General features: G+C 43.6%; 1 protein-coding gene and 1 long non-coding RNA gene across 2 annotated transcripts in view; one reads left to right on the top strand and one right to left on the bottom strand.

The window, feature by feature from the left end:
- Window positions 1-4,684: 4,684 nt before the first annotated feature.
- On the bottom strand, window positions 4,685-9,824 carry LOC130285495 (T-box-containing protein TBX6L-like). The gene is made up of 7 exons (XM_056536967.1): window positions 9,360-9,824; window positions 7,879-8,146; window positions 7,475-7,618; window positions 7,243-7,313; window positions 7,103-7,158; window positions 5,325-5,724; window positions 4,685-5,118 (listed from the first exon to the last, which is right to left on the bottom strand). The coding sequence occupies exons 1-7, from the start codon at window positions 9,380-9,382 to the stop codon at window positions 4,932-4,934; spliced, it is 1,149 nt and encodes a 382-aa protein (XP_056392942.1). The 5' UTR covers window positions 9,383-9,824; the 3' UTR covers window positions 4,685-4,931.
- Window positions 7,447-16,103, top strand: part of LOC130285496 (uncharacterized) — a 46,644-nt gene continuing 37,987 nt past the window's right edge. The window contains exon 1 of the long non-coding RNA XR_008847350.1: window positions 7,447-7,565. This is a non-coding gene — a long non-coding RNA (uncharacterized LOC130285496). The remainder of the gene's footprint in view (window positions 7,566-16,103) is intronic.

Raw genomic sequence — 16,103 nt, forward strand, 5'->3', positions numbered from 1 at the left:
TGATCATGTGAGCCCAGGACTCCTGTATATAAACCTATATGGACGTCTGATCATGTGAGCCCAGGACTCCTGTATATAAACCTATAGGGGCGTCTGATCATGTGAGCGCAGGACTCCTGTATATAAACCTATATGGACGTCTGATCATGTGAGCCCAGGACTCCTGTATATAAACCTATAGGGACATCTGATCTTGTGAGCCCAGGACTCCTGTATATAAACCTATATGGACGTCTGATCATGTGAGCCCAAGACTCCTGTATATAAACCTATAGGGACGTCTGATCATGTGATCCCAGGACTCCTGTATATAAACCTATATGGACGTCTGATCATGTGAGCGCAGGACTCCTGTATATAAACCTATAGGGACGTCTGATCATGTGAACCCAGGACTCCTGTATATAAACCTATATGGACGTCTGATCATGTGAGCGCAGGACTCCTATATATAAACCTATAGGGACGTCTGATCATGTGAACCCAGGACTCCTGTATATAAACCTATATGGACGTCTGATCATGTGAGCCCAGGACTCCTGTATATAAACCTATATGGATGTCTGATCATGTGAGCCCAGGACTCCTGTATATAAACCTATATGGACGTCTGATCATGTGAGCGCAGAACTCCTGTGTATAAACCTATAGGGACGTCTGATCATGTGAGCGCAGAACTCCTGTATATAAACCTATATGGACGTCTGATCATGTGAGCCCAGGACTCCTGTATATAAACCTATAGGGACGTCTGATCATGTGAGCGCAGAACTCCTGTGTATAAACCTATAGGGACGTCTGATCATGTGAGCGCAGAACTCCTGTATATAAACCTATAGGGACGTCTGATCATGTGAGCGCAGGTCTCCTGTATATAAACCTATATGGATGTCTGATCATGTGAGCCCAGGACTCCTGTATATAAACCTATAGGGACGTCTGATCATGTGAGCCCAGGACTCCTGTATATAAACCTATAGGGACGTCTGATCATGTGAGCGCAGGACTCCTGTATATAAACCTATAGGGACGTCTGATCATGTGAGCCCAGGACTCCTGTATTTAAACCTATATGGACGTCTGATCATGTGAGCCCAGGACTCCTGTATATAAACCTATATGGACGTCTGATCATGTGAGCCCAGGACTCCTGTATATAAACCTATAGGGGCGTCTGATCATGTGAGCGCAGGACTCCTGTATATAAACCTATATGGACGTCTGATCATGTGAGCCCAGGACTCCTGTATATAAACCTATAGGGACATCTGATCTTGTGAGCCCAGGACTCCTGTATATAAACCTATATGGACGTCTGATCATGTGAGCCCAGGACTCCTGTATATAAACCTATATGGACGTCTGATCATGTGAGCGCAGAACTCCTGTGTATAAACCTATAGGGACGTCTGATCATGTGAGCGCAGAACTCCTGTATATAAACCTATAGGGACGTCTGATCATGTGAGCGCAGAACTCCTGTATATAAACCTATATGGACGTCTGATCATGTGAGCGCAGGACTCCTGTATATAAACCTATATGGATGTCTGATCATGTGAGCCCAGGACTCCTGTATATAAACCTATAGGGACGTCTGATCATGTGAGCCCAGGACTCCTGTATATAAACCTATAGGGACGTCTGATCATGTGAGCGCAGGACTCCTGTATATAAACCTATAGGGACGTCTGATCATGTGAGCCCAGGACTCCTGTATTTAAACCTATATGGACGTCTGATCATGTGAGCCCAGGACTCCTGTATATAAACCTATATGGACGTCTGATCATGTGAGCGCAGGACTCCTGTATATAAACCTATAGGGGTGTCTGATCATGTGAGCCCCGGACTCCTGTATATAAACCTATATGGACGTCTGATCATGTGAGCCCAGGACTCCTGTATATAAACCTATATGGACGTCTGATCATGTGATCCCAGGACTCCTGTATATAAACCTATAGGGACGTCTGATCATGTGAGCGCAGGACTCCTGTATATAAACCTATATGGACGTCTGATCATGTGAGCCCAGGACTCCTGTATATAAACCTATAGGGACATCTGATCATGTGAGCCCAGGACTCCTGTATATAAACCTATATGGACGTCTGATCATGTGAGCCCAGGACTCCTGTATATAAACCTATAGGGACGTCTGATCATGTGAGCCCAGGACTCCTGTATATAAACCTATAGGGACATCTGATCATGTGAGCGCAGGACTCCTGTATATAAACCTATAGGGACGTCTGATCATGTGAGCCCAGGACTCCTGTATTTAAACCTATATGGACGTCTGATCATGTGAGCCCAGGACTCCTGTATATAAACCTATATGGACGTCTGATCATGTGAGCGCAGGACTCCTGTATATAAACCTATAGGGGCGTCTGATCATGTGAGCTCCGGACTCCTGTATATAAACCTATATGGACGTCTGATCATGTGAGCCCAGGACTCCTGTATATAAACCTATATGGACGTCTGATCATGTGATCCCAGGACTCCTGTATATAAACCTATAGGGACGTCTGATCATGTGAGCGCAGGACTCCTGTATATAAACCTATATGGACGTCTGATCATGTGAGCCCAGGACTCCTGTATATAAACCTATAGGGACATCTGATCATGTGAGCCCAGGACTCCTGTATATAAACCTATATGGACGTCTGATCATGTGAGCCCAGGACTCCTGTATATAAACCTATAGGGACGTCTGATCATGTGAGCCCAGGACTCCTGTATATAAACCTATAGGGACATCTGATCATGTGAGCGCAGGACTCCTGTATATAAACCTATAGGGACGTCTGATCATGTGAGCGCAGGACTCCTGTATATAAACCTATAGGGACGTCTGATCATGTGAACGCAGGACTCCTGTATATAAACCTATAGGGGCGTCTGATCATGTGAGCCCAGGACTCCTGTATATAAACCTATAGGGACGTCTGATCATGTGAGCGCAGGACTCCTGTATATAAACCTATAGGGACGTCTGATCATGTGAGCCCAGGACTCCTGTATATAAACCTATATGGACGTCTGATCATGTGAGCCCAGGACTCCTGTATATAAACCTATAGGGGCGTCTGATCATGTGAGCGCAGGACTCCTGTATATAAACCTATAGGGACGTCTGATCATGTGAGCCCAGGACTCCTGTATATAAACCTATAGGGACGTCTGATCATGTGAGCCCAGGACTCCTGTATATAAACCTATATGGACGTCTGATCATGTGAGCGCAGGACTCCTGTATATAAACCTATATGGACGTCTGATCATGTGAGCGCAGGACTCCTGTATATAAACCTATATGGATGTCTGATCATGTGAGCGCAGGACTCCTGTATATAAACCTATAGGGGCGTCTGATCATGTGAGCCCAGGACTCCTGTATATAAACCTATAGGGACGTCAGATCATGTGAGCGCAGGACTCCTGTATATAAACCTATAGGGACGTCTGATCATGTGAGCCCAGGACTCCTGTATATAAACCTATATGGACGTCTGATCATGTGAGCCCAGGACTCCTGTATATAAACCTATAGGGGCGTCTGATCATGTGAGCGCAGGACTCCTGTATATAAACCTATATGGACGTCTGATCATGTGAGCCCAGGACTCCTGTATATAAACCTATAGGGACGTCTGATCATGTGAGCCCAGGACTCCTGTATATAAACCTATAGGGACGTCTGATCATGTGAGCGCAGGACTCCTGTATATAAACCTATAGGGACGTCTGATCATGTGAGCCCAGGACTCCTGTATATAAACCTATATGGACGTCTGATCATGTGATCCCAGGACTCCTGTATATAAACCTATAGGGGCGTCTGATCATGTGAGCGCAGGACTCCTGTATATAAACCTATATGGACGTCTGATCATGTGAGCCCAGGACTCCTGTATATAAACCTATATGGACGTCTGATCATGTGAGCGCAGGACTCCTGTATATAAACCTATAGGGACGTCTGATCATGTGAGCCCAGGGCTCCTGTATATAAACCTATATGGACGTCTGATCATGTGATCCCAGGACTCCTGTATATAAACCTATAGGGGCGTCTGATCATGTGAGCGCAGGACTCCTGTATATAAACCTATATGGACGTCTGATCATGTGAGCCCAGGACTCCTGTATATAAACCTATAGGGACGTCTGATCATGTGATCCCAGGACTCCTGTATATAAACCTATATGGACGTCTGATCATGTGAGCCCAGGACTCCTGTATATAAACCTATAGGGGCGTCTGATCATGTGAGCGCAGGACTCCTGTATATAAACCTATATGGACGTCTGATCATGTGAGCCCAGGACTCCTGTATATAAACCTATATGGACGTCTGATCATGTGAGCGCAGGACTCCTGTATATAAACCTATAGGGACGTCTGATCATGTGATCCCAGGACTCCTGTATATAAACCTATAGGGACATCTGATCATGTAAATAAACAGTTTATTTTACAGTAAGTTTACAAGTTGTCCATCTGGAGTGACCTCCTTTATAGGGGAGACTCATGTCTACACCGTGACCATATACTATATACCAGTGGTCTTCAACCTGCGGACCTCCAGATGTTGCAAAACTACAACTCCCAGCATGCCCGGACAGCCGTTGGCTGTCCGGGCATGCTGGGAGTTGTAGTTTTGCAACATCTGGAGGTCCACAGATTGAAGACCACTGCTATATACACTCAAAGAGACTGTCCATATAGCACCGCCTGTGTCCATAGTAACTTTGTCCTCTCTGCTGCAGAACATCTTCCGGTTCCTCTTGGCTATGGATGTCTTGGTCCTCATCCTCCTCTGCTCAGTCAGGCACCATGTGACTTGTCCTTGATTCACCATTCGTCCTTATGCAGTCCATGTTGGGTTGTCCATCAGAGACCCCTGGCGGTCTCATTAAGAGGGCAGATACCAGGGGGAAGTGCACATCTGCTGCAGGAATGATGGATGCAACGCAGAAAGGGGGTAACTCAGTCTAACTGGTGGCGAAGCCCAGGACCCCATAAAATAGGGGACGACTGTGGGAAAATTAGAGATCGAGGAGGGAAATGGAGCCAATGCGGAAGGGGATGGATGTGCAAATCTGTAAAGAAAGAGGAGCAATAAGATAGTGCAGAGCCAGGCAGAGGAGCAGTCAGATAGTGCAGAGCCAGGCCAGAGGAGCAGTCAGATAGTGCAGAGCCAGGCCAGAGGAGCAGTCAGATAGTGCAGAGCCAGGCCAGAGGAGCAGTCAGATAATGCAGAGCCAGGCCAGAGGAGCAGTCACAGAGAACATGATGGGGAGCTTACCTGTGACCTAATGGGCAGGCGGGAGAAGGATAGGCCGGCAGCGGAGAGATGGCAGAGGGGGGCGCCCACACTGGTCTCTGTGTTATGGGGTCCCACTGCACCAGACTGTCCGTCCTGTGGGAGGTCTCTTCTCTGTCCTCTATACAATCCCTATGTCTCCGGTCTCTGCTGTGTGGTGGGGATGTGGTGTCTGCCATGTGCCTGATACCCCTGGGACTCTGTCTCTTCTCTCCTTCCTCCTCTTTCTGTTCTGTCACCTCTTCAGCTGCGCTCTCTTCTGAGACAGACAGCCTCTCATGTCTCTCTTCAGTATCCTCATCTACGACAAGTGGCCCTTCCCCTCTGATGTCTCTATCAGGACTTGTCATTTCGGCTGCGCTCTCTTTATGTCTCTTACACTCTAAAACAAGACGGAAATCATATCACAAAATGTACACAGTGACTCCACCAGCAGAATAGTGAGTGCAGCTCTGAAGTATAATACAGGATATAACTCAGGATCAGTACAGGATAAGTAATGTAATGTATGTACACAGTGACCTCACCAGCAGAATAGTGAGTACAGCTCTGGGGTATAATATAGGATATAACTCAGGATCAGTACAGGATAAGTAATGTAATGTATGTACACAGTGAGCTCACCAGCAGAATAGTGAGTACAGCTCTGGAGTATAATACAGGATATAACTCAGGATCAGTACAGGATAAGTAATGTAATGTATGTACACAGTGATCTCACCAGCAAAATAGTGAGTACAGCTCTGGAGTATAATACAGGATATAACTCAGGATCAGTACAGGATAAGAAATGTAATGTATGTACACAGTGATCTCACCAGCAGAATAGTGAGTACAGCTCTGGAGTATAATACAGGATATAACTCAGGATCAGTACAGGATAAGTAATGTAATGTATGTACACAGTGATCTCACCAGCAGAATAGTGAGTACAGCTCTGGAGTATAATACAGGATATAACTCAGGATCAGTACAGGATAAGTAATGTAATGTATGTACACAGTGATCTCACCAGCAGAATAGTGAGTACAGCTCTGGAGTATAATACAGGATATAACTCAGGATCAGTACAGGATAAGTAATGTAATGTATGTACACAGTGATCTCACCAGCAGAATAGTGAGTACAGCTCTGGAGTATAATACAGGATATAACTCAGGATCAGTACAGGATAAGTAATGTAATGTATGTACACAGTGACCTCACCAGCAGAATAGTGAGTACAGCTCTGGAGTATAATACAGGATATAACTCAGGATCAGTACAGGATAAGTAATGTAATGTATGTACACAGTGACCTCACCAGCAGAATAGTGAGTACAGCTCTGGAGTATAATACAGGATATAACTCAGGATCAGTACAGGATAAGTAATGTAATGTATGTACACAGTGATCTCACCAGCAGAATAGTGAGTACAGCTCTGGAGTATAATACAGGATATAACTCAGGATCAGTACAGGATAAGTAATGTAATGTATGTACACAGTGACCTCACCAGCAGAATAGTGAGTACAGGTCTGGGGTATAATACAGGATATAACTAAGGATCAGTACAGGATAAGTAAAGTAATGTATGTACACAGTGACCTCACCAGCAGAATAGTGAGTACAGCTCTGGAGTATAATACAGGATATAACTCAGGATCAGTACAGGATAAGTAATGTAATGTATGTACACAGTGACCTCACCAGCAGAATAGTGAGTGCAGCTCTGCAGTATAATACAGGATATAACTCAGCTCACACACTCAGACTCACCTGGAGACCCATCTTCATCTATTCCCGTCCTGTTCTGCTTTTTTCTCGGGGTGTTGCTGAAATAGAGAATTTGGATAAAGTGACGCTGTTCCTGACATTACCCCGCCCTGTCACTAGGGGGAGATATATATCACACTTACTGTTCCTGCTGACTCTTAAAATACTTGATTCCTTTGGCGAATGGGTTTTCTTCAATTTTCAACAATGAGAGCTGTAGGGGGGGGGAAACGGTAAGAGGAGGGGCTAGTGTAAGTGGGAGGAGCTATGAACTACCATATATATATAGAGGTCATAGGGAGCTCTGCGGGTGCTTTTGGCATGCTGGGAGTTGTAGTTCTGCAACAGCTGAAGGCACCCTGGACGTATCCTCACCTTAGGGTTCTGGTAGCTGGTGACCGCTATAAAGGACGTCTCAGAGAAGGAGATGGAGGATGCGGGGCGCGGGTGGGCGCCATTACCTGAGGTGGGGATGACGTACAATCGCAGGTAGTAGCGGTGCATGGACTGCAGGACGATCTAAAGAAAAGACATCATTAGGGACCATGGATGACCCAGACTGGCACATGTGGGCCACCCATTGTTACAAAACTACAACTCCCAGCATGCCCGGACAGCCAACGGCTGTCCGGGCATGCTGGGAGTTATAGTTTTGCAACAACTAAAGGCCCACAGTTTGGAGACCACTGCCGTAGTGTGATAACTCTCCATTTTTTTATGACTTTTCGACCACAGGGGGGCGCCATTCTGTAACGATCTACCACAGAACCAGACCGTACCTGTCCGCCCTGGCTCAGGGTGTTGTTGGTCAGTCGGATCTTGTTGAAGCAGATGGGTCTCTCCATCCATCGGTGACCGGGGGCCGGGGATTCGGGGTGGAGGTAGAGGCGAGTTGGGGGTCCAGGCTCGGCTCTGCCGCTCATATTCCATGCACCATCGCGCCACTTGTACCGGTTCTCGCCATCGGGGACGGCCTGGACGCAGAGGGAGTAGAGGGTGTGGGGGTCCAGGCCCGACAATGAGACCGACAGCTCCGGGAACATCCGCCTATCAGGACAAGTGGGATGGTCCAGATTAACATTGCCAAGATACACAGTGTCCAGATAGATAAACAGTGCCCAGATAAACAGTGCCCAGATAGACAAACAGTGCCCAGATAAACAAACAGTGCCCAGATAAACAGTGCCCAGATAAACAGTGCCCTGATAAACAAACAGTGCCCAGATAAACAAATAGTGCCCAGATAGATAAACAGCGCCCAGATAGATAAACAGTGCCCAGATAAACACATAGTGCCCAGATAGATAAACAGCGCCCAGATAAACAGCACCCAGATAAACAGTGCCTAGATAAATAGTGCCCAGATAGATAAAGTGCCCAGATAAACAATACCCACCCAGATAAACAGTGCCCAGATAGATAAACAGTGCCCAGATAGATAAACAGTGCCCAGATAAACAGCACCCAGATAAACAGTGCCCAGATAAATAGTGCCCATATAGATAAACAGTGCCCAGATAAACAGTGCCCAGATAGATAAACAGTGCCCAGATAAATAGTGCCCAGATAAACAGTGCCCAGATAGATAAACAGTGCCCAGATAAACAATACCCACCCAGATAAACAGTGCCCAGATAAACAGCACCCAGATAAACAGTGCCCAGATAGATAAACAGTGCCCAGATAAACAGCACCCAGATAAACAGTGCCCAGATAGATAAACAGTGCCCAGATAGATAAACAGTGCCCAGATAAACAGCACCCAGATAAACAGTGCCCAGATAGATAAACAGTGCCCAGATAAATAGTGCCCAGATAGATAAACAGTGCCCAGATAAATAGTGCCCATATTAACAGTGCCCCGATAAATAGTATAAACAGTGCCCATATTTACAGTGCCCAGATAAACAAAAAGTGCCCAGATAGATAAACAGTGCCCAGATTAACAGTGCCCAGATAAAAAAAAAAAACAGTGCCCAGATAAACAATTCCCAGATTAACAGTGCCCAGATAAACAGAGTTCAGATAGACACTACTGGCCATCATTACAGTGCCCATAAAATAAACAGTGCCCAGATAAACACTACTGCCCATCATTACAGTGCCCATAAGATAAATAGTGCCCAGATATACAGTATCCAGATAAATAGAGTCTAGATAAACAGAGCCCATATAAACGCCATCATTACGGTGTCAGCGTCACACACATCCCCCATTGTGAACCAGGAGGCTCAGGATGGAAGCCCCGCGCTTACTGTACCTTCCGTTTTTGGTGAGTATCATCTCCGTTCCCACAGCATTAAACTTCTCCCATAATTCCCTGTTCTCCAGCCGAGCGCTGATGTGCGGAGGGGATTCTGGAGGAGGACAATATGGCGGAGACAGATGATATCCAGCGGGATGAGGGAAATCTGCACCTGAAAGAAGTGGAAGAAGAATAAGAGGACCTCACCCTGATGTCACGTGACGCCGCCCTCCATCGACACCCGGCCTGGCAAATATTGACTCAAGGACAAATGGGCAGCAACAAAGTGACCCCCAGGTTACCCACAATTCACAGGTAGACGCGACGTCTGGTCAAGGAGAGAAATCCACAACAGCTGGGAACTACTACTCCCAGCCGAACCACCTGCCAGGAGAGACCCTCCCACAGGGATCATCACTCAGCTTTCCTATGGTCCTGAATGGCAAACAATCAAACCTGTATTGTCTGTATATACCCCACACAATACGGAGTCCACAAATACTTTCCTGCTGTTAACACTAATACACGGGATGTTCTATCTAAAATTATTTCCATTATCATCTGTGGTGTTACATAGGACTGCAGGTCACATCTACTACATTATCTGTACTCAGAGAGTTATCACTGTGTTATCTGTGGTGTTACATAGGACTGCAGGTCACATCTATACATTATCTGTACTCAGAGAGTTATCACTGTGTTATCTGTGGTGTTACATAGGACTGCAGGTCACATCTATACATTATCTGTACTCAGAGAGTTATCACTGTGTTATCTGTGGTGTTACATAGGACTGCAGGTCACATCTATACATTATCTGTACTCAGAGAGTTATCACTGTGTTATCTGTGGTGTTACATAGGACTGCAGGTCACATCTATACATTATCTGTACTCAGAGAGTTATCACTGTGTTATCTGTGGTGTTACATAGGACTGCAGGTCACATCTATACATTATCTGTACTCAGAGAGTTATCACTGTGTTATCTGTGGTGTTACATAGGACTGCAGGTCACATCTATACATTGTCTGTACTCAGAGAGTTATCACTGTGTTATCTGTGGTGTTACATAGGACTGCAGGTCACATCTATACATTATCTGTACTCAGAGAGTTATCACTGTGTTATCTGTGGTGTTACATAGGACTGCAGGTCACATCTATACATTATCTGTACTCAGAGAGTTATCACTGTTATCTGTGGTGTTACATAGGACTGCAGGTCACATCTATACATTATCTGTACTCAGAGAGTTATCACTGTTATCTGTGGTGTTACATAGGACTGCAGGTCACATCTATACATTATCTGTACTCAGAGAGTTATCACTGTGTTATCTGTGGTGTTACATAGGACTGCAGGTCACATCTATACATTATCTGTACTCAGAGAGTTATCACTGTTATCTGTGGTGTTACATAGGACTGCAGGTCACATCTATACATCATCTGTACTCAGAGAGTTATCACTGTGTTATCTGTGGTGTTACATAGGACTGCAGGTCACATCTATACATTGTCTGTACTCAGAGAGTTATCACTGTGTTATCTGTGGTGTTACATAGGACTGCAGGTCACATCTATACATTATCTGTACTCAGAGAGTTATCACTGTGTTATCTGTGGTGTTACATAGGACTGCAGGTCACATCTATACATTATCTGTACTCAGAGAGTTATCACTGTTATCTGTGGTGTTACATAGGACTGCAGGTCACATCTATACATTGTCTGTACTCAGAGAGTTATCACTGTGTTATCTGTGGTGTTACATAGGACTGCAGGTCACATCTATACATTATCTGTACTCAGAGAGTTATCACTGTTATCTGTGGTGTTACATAGGACTGCAGGTCACATCTATACATTATCTGTACTCACAGTTATCACTGTTATCTGTGGTGTTACATAGGACTGCAGGTCACATCTATACATTATCTGTACTCAGAGAGTTATCACTGTGTTATCTGTGGTGTTACATAGGACTGCAGGTCACATCTATACATTATCTGTACTCAGAGAGTTATCACTGTGTTATCTGTGGTGTTACATAGGACTGCAGGTCACATCTATACATTATCTGTACTCAGAGAGTTATCACTGTGTTATCTGTTGTGTTACATAGGACTGCAGGTCACATCTATACATTATCTGTACTCAGAGAGTTATCACTGTGTTATCTGTGGTGTTACATAGGACTGCAGGTCTCATCTATACATTATCTGTACTCAGAGAGTTATCACTGTGTTATCTGTGGTGTTACATAGGACTGCAGGTCACATCTACTACATTATCTGTACTCAGAGAGTTATCACTGTGTTATCTGTGGTGTTACATAGGACTGCAGGTCACATCTATACATTATCTGTACTCAGAGAGTTATCACTGTTATCTGTGGTGTTACATAGGACTGCAGGTCACATCTATACATTATCTGTACTCAGAGTTATCACTGTGTTATCTGTGGTGTTACATAGGACTGCAGGTCACATCTATACATTATCTGTACTCAGAGAGTTATCACTGTGTTATCTGTGGTGTTACATAGGACTGCAGGTCACATCTATACATTATCTGTACTCAGAGAGTTATCACTGTGTTGTCTGTGGTGTTACATAGGACTGCAGGTCACATCTATACATTATCTGTACTCAGAGAGTTATCACTGTGTTATCTGTGGTGTTACATAGGACTGCAGGTCACATCTATACATTATCTGTACTCAGAGAGTTATCACTGTGTTATCTGTGGTGTTACATAGGACTGCAGGTCACATCTATACATTATCTGTACTCAGAGAGTTATCACTGTGTTATCTGTGGTGTTACATAGGACTGCAGGTTACATCTATACATTATCTGTACTCAGAGAGTTATCACTGTGTTATCTGTGGTGTTACATAGGACTGCAGGTCACATATATACATTATCTGTACTCAGAGAGTTATCACTATGTTATCTGTGGTGTTACATAGGACTGCAGGTCACATCTATACATTATCTGTACTCAGAGAGTTATCACTGTGTTATCTGTGGTGTTACATAGGACTGCAGGTCACATCTACTACATTATCTGTACTCAGAGAGTTATCACTGTGTTATCTGTGGTGTTACATAGGACTGCAGGTCACATCTACTACATTATCTGTACTCAGAGAGTTATCACTGTTATCTGTGGTGTTACATAGGACTGCAGGTCACATCCACTACATTATCTGTACTCAGAGAGTTATCACTGTTATCTGTGGTGTTACATAGGACTGCAGGTCACATCTACTACATTATCTGTACTCAGAGAGTTATCACTGTTATCTGTGGTGTTACATAGGACTGCAGGTCACATCTACTACATTATCTGTACTCAGAGAGTTATCACTGTTATCTGTGGTGTTACATAGGACTGCAGGTCACATCTATACATTATCTGTACTCAGAGTTATCACTGTGTTATCTGTGGTGTTACATAGGACTGCAGGTCACATCTATACATTATCTGTACTCAGAGAGTTATCACTGTGTTATCTGTGGTGTTACATAGGACTGCAGGTCACATCTACTACATTATCTGCACTTAGAGAGTTATCACTGTGTTATCTGTGGTGTTACATAGGACTGCAGGTCACATCTATACATTATCTGTACTCAGAGAGTTATCACTATTATCTGTGGTGTTACATAGGACTGCAGGTCACATCTATACATTATCTGTACTCAGAGTTATCACTGTGTTATCTGTGGTGTTACATAGGACTGCAGGTCACATCTATACATTATCTGTACTCAGAGAGTTATCACTGTGTTATCTGTGGTGTTACATAGGACTGCAGGTCACATCTATACATTATCTGTACTCAGAGAGTTATCACTGTGTTATCTGTGGTGTTACATAGGACTGCAGGTCACATCTATACATTATCTGTACTCAGAGAGATATCACTGTTATCTGTGGTGTTACATAGGACTGCAGGTCACATCTATACATTATCTGTACTCAGAGAGTTATTACTGTGTTATCTGTGGTGTTACATAGGACTGCAGGTCACATTTATACATTATCTGTACTCAGAGAGTTATCACTGTTATCTGTGGTGTTACATAGGACTGCAGGTCACATCTATACATCATCTGTACTCAGAGAGTTATTACTGTGTTATCTGTGGTGTTACATAGGACTGCAGGTCACATTTATACATTATCTGTACTCAGAGAGTTATCACTGTTATCTGTGGTGTTACATAGGACTGCAGGTCACATCTATACATTATCTGTACTCAGAGAGTTATCACTGTGTTATCTGTGGTGTTACATAGGACTGCAGGTCACATCTATACATTATCTGTACTCAGAGAGTTATCACTGTTATCTGTGGTGTTACATAGAACTGCAGGTCACATCTACTACATTATCTGTACTCAGAGAGTTATTACTGTTATCTGTGGTGTTACATAGGACTGCAGGTCACATCTATACATTATCTGTACTCAGAGTTATCACTGTGTTATCTGTGGTGTTACATAGGACTGCAGGTCACATCTATACATTATTTGTACTCAGAGAGATATCACTGTTATCTGTGGTGTTACATAGGACTGCAGGTCACATCTCTACATTATCTGTACTCAGAGAGTTATCACTGTGTTATCTGTGGTGTTACATAGGACTGCAGGTCACATCTATACATTATCTGTACTCAGAGTTATCACTGTGTTATCTGTGGTGTTACATAGGACTGCAGGTGACATCTATACATTATCTGTACTCAGAGAGTTATCACTGTGTTATCTGTGGTGTTACATAGGACTGCAGGTCACATCTATACATTATCTGTACTCAGAGAGTTATCACTGTGTTATCTGTGGTGTTACATAGGACTGCAGGTCACATCTATACATTATCTGTACTCAGAGAGTTATCACTGTGTTATCTGTGGTGTTACATAGGACTGCAGGTCACATCTATACATTATCTGTACTCAGAGAGTTATCACTGTGTTATCCGTGGTGTTACATAGGACTGCAGGTCACATCTATACATTATCTGTACTCAGAGAGTTATCACTGTTATCTGTGGTGTTACATAGGACTGCAGGTCACATCTATACATTATCTGTACTCAGAGAGTTATCACTGTTATCTGTGGTGTTACATAGGACTGCAGGTCACATCTATACATTATCTGTACTCAGAGAGTTATCACTGTGTTATCTGTGGTGTTACATAGGACTGCAGGTCACATCTATACATTATCTGTACTCAGAGAGATATCACTGTGTTATCTGTGGTGTTACATAGGACTGCAGGTCACATCTACTACATTATCTGTACTCAGAGAGTTATCACTGTGTTATCTGTGGTGTTACATAGGACTGCAGGTGACATCTATACATTATCTGTACTCAGAGAGTTATCACTGTGTTATATGTGGTGTTACATAGGACTGCAGGTCACATCTATACATTATCTGTACTCAGAGAGTTATCACTGTGTTATCTGTGGTGTTACATAGGACTGCAGGTCACATCTATACATTATCTGTACTCAGAGAGATATCACTGTGTTATCTGTGGTGTTACATAGGACTGCAGGTCACATCTATACATTATCTGTACTCAGAGAGATATCACTGTTTTATCTGTGGTGTTACATAGGACTGCAGGTCACATCTACTACATTATCTGTACTCAGAGAGTTATCACTGTGTTATCTGTGGTGTTACATAGGACTGCAGGTCACATCTATACATTATCTGTACTCAGAGAGTTATCACTGTTATCTGTGGTGTTACATAGGACTGCAGGTCACATCTATACATTATCTGTACTCAGAGAGTTATCACTGTGTTATCTGTGGTGTTACATAGGACTGCAGGTCACATCTATACATTATCTGTACTCAGAGAGTTATCACTGTGTTGTCTGTGGTGTTACATAGGACTGCAGGTCACATCTATACATTATCTGTACTCCGAGAGTTATCACTGTTATCTGTGGTGTTACATAGGACTGCAGGTCACATCTACTACATTATCTATACTCAGAGAGTTATCACTGTTATCTGTGGTGTTACATAGGACTGCAGGTCACATCCACTACATTATCTGTACTCAGAGAGTTATCACTGTTATCTGTGGTGTTACATAGGACTGCAGGTCACATCTACTACATTATCTGTACTCAGAGAGTTATCACTGTTATCTGTGGTGTTACATAGGACTGCAGGTCACATCTATACATTATCTGTACTCAGAGTTATCACTGTGTTATCTGTGGTGTTACATAGGACTGCAGGTCACATCTATACATTATCTGTACTCAGAGAGTTATCACTGTGTTATCTGTGGTGTTACATAGGACTGCAGGTCACATCTATACATTATTTGTACTCAGAGAGATATCACTGTTATCTGTGGTGTTACATAGGACTGCAGGTCACATCTATACATTATCTGTACTCAGAGAGTTATCACTATTATCTGTGGTGTTACATAGGACTGCAGATCACATCTATACATTATCTGTACTCAGAGAGATATCACTGTTATCTGTGGTGTTACATAGGACTGCAGGTCACATCTATACATTATCTGTACTCAGAGAGTTATCACTGTGTTATCTGTGGTGTTACATAGGACTGCAGGTCACATCTATACATTATTTGTACTCAGAGAGATATCACTGTTATCTGTGGTGTTACATAGGACTGCAGGTCACATCTCTACATTATCTGTACTCAGAGAGTTATCACTGTGTTATCTGTGGTG

This window comes from Hyla sarda, chromosome 8 (genome assembly GCF_029499605.1).
Source record: "Hyla sarda isolate aHylSar1 chromosome 8, aHylSar1.hap1, whole genome shotgun sequence".
Taxonomy (NCBI): domain Eukaryota; kingdom Metazoa; phylum Chordata; class Amphibia; order Anura; family Hylidae; genus Hyla; species Hyla sarda.

Coding starts and splice junctions, on each gene's coding strand:
- LOC130285495 (XM_056536967.1), bottom strand. CDS start 9,382: ATGATACTCACCAAAAACGGAAG. Junction 7,619..7,878: donor CCCTGAGCCAGGGCGGACAG/GTACGGTCTGGT, acceptor TCTTTTCTTTAG/ATCGTCCTGCAGTCCATGCA. Junction 5,725..7,102: donor AGATGAAGATGGGTCTCCAG/GTGAGTCTGAGT, acceptor GTCTTGTTTTAG/AGTGTAAGAGACATAAAGAG.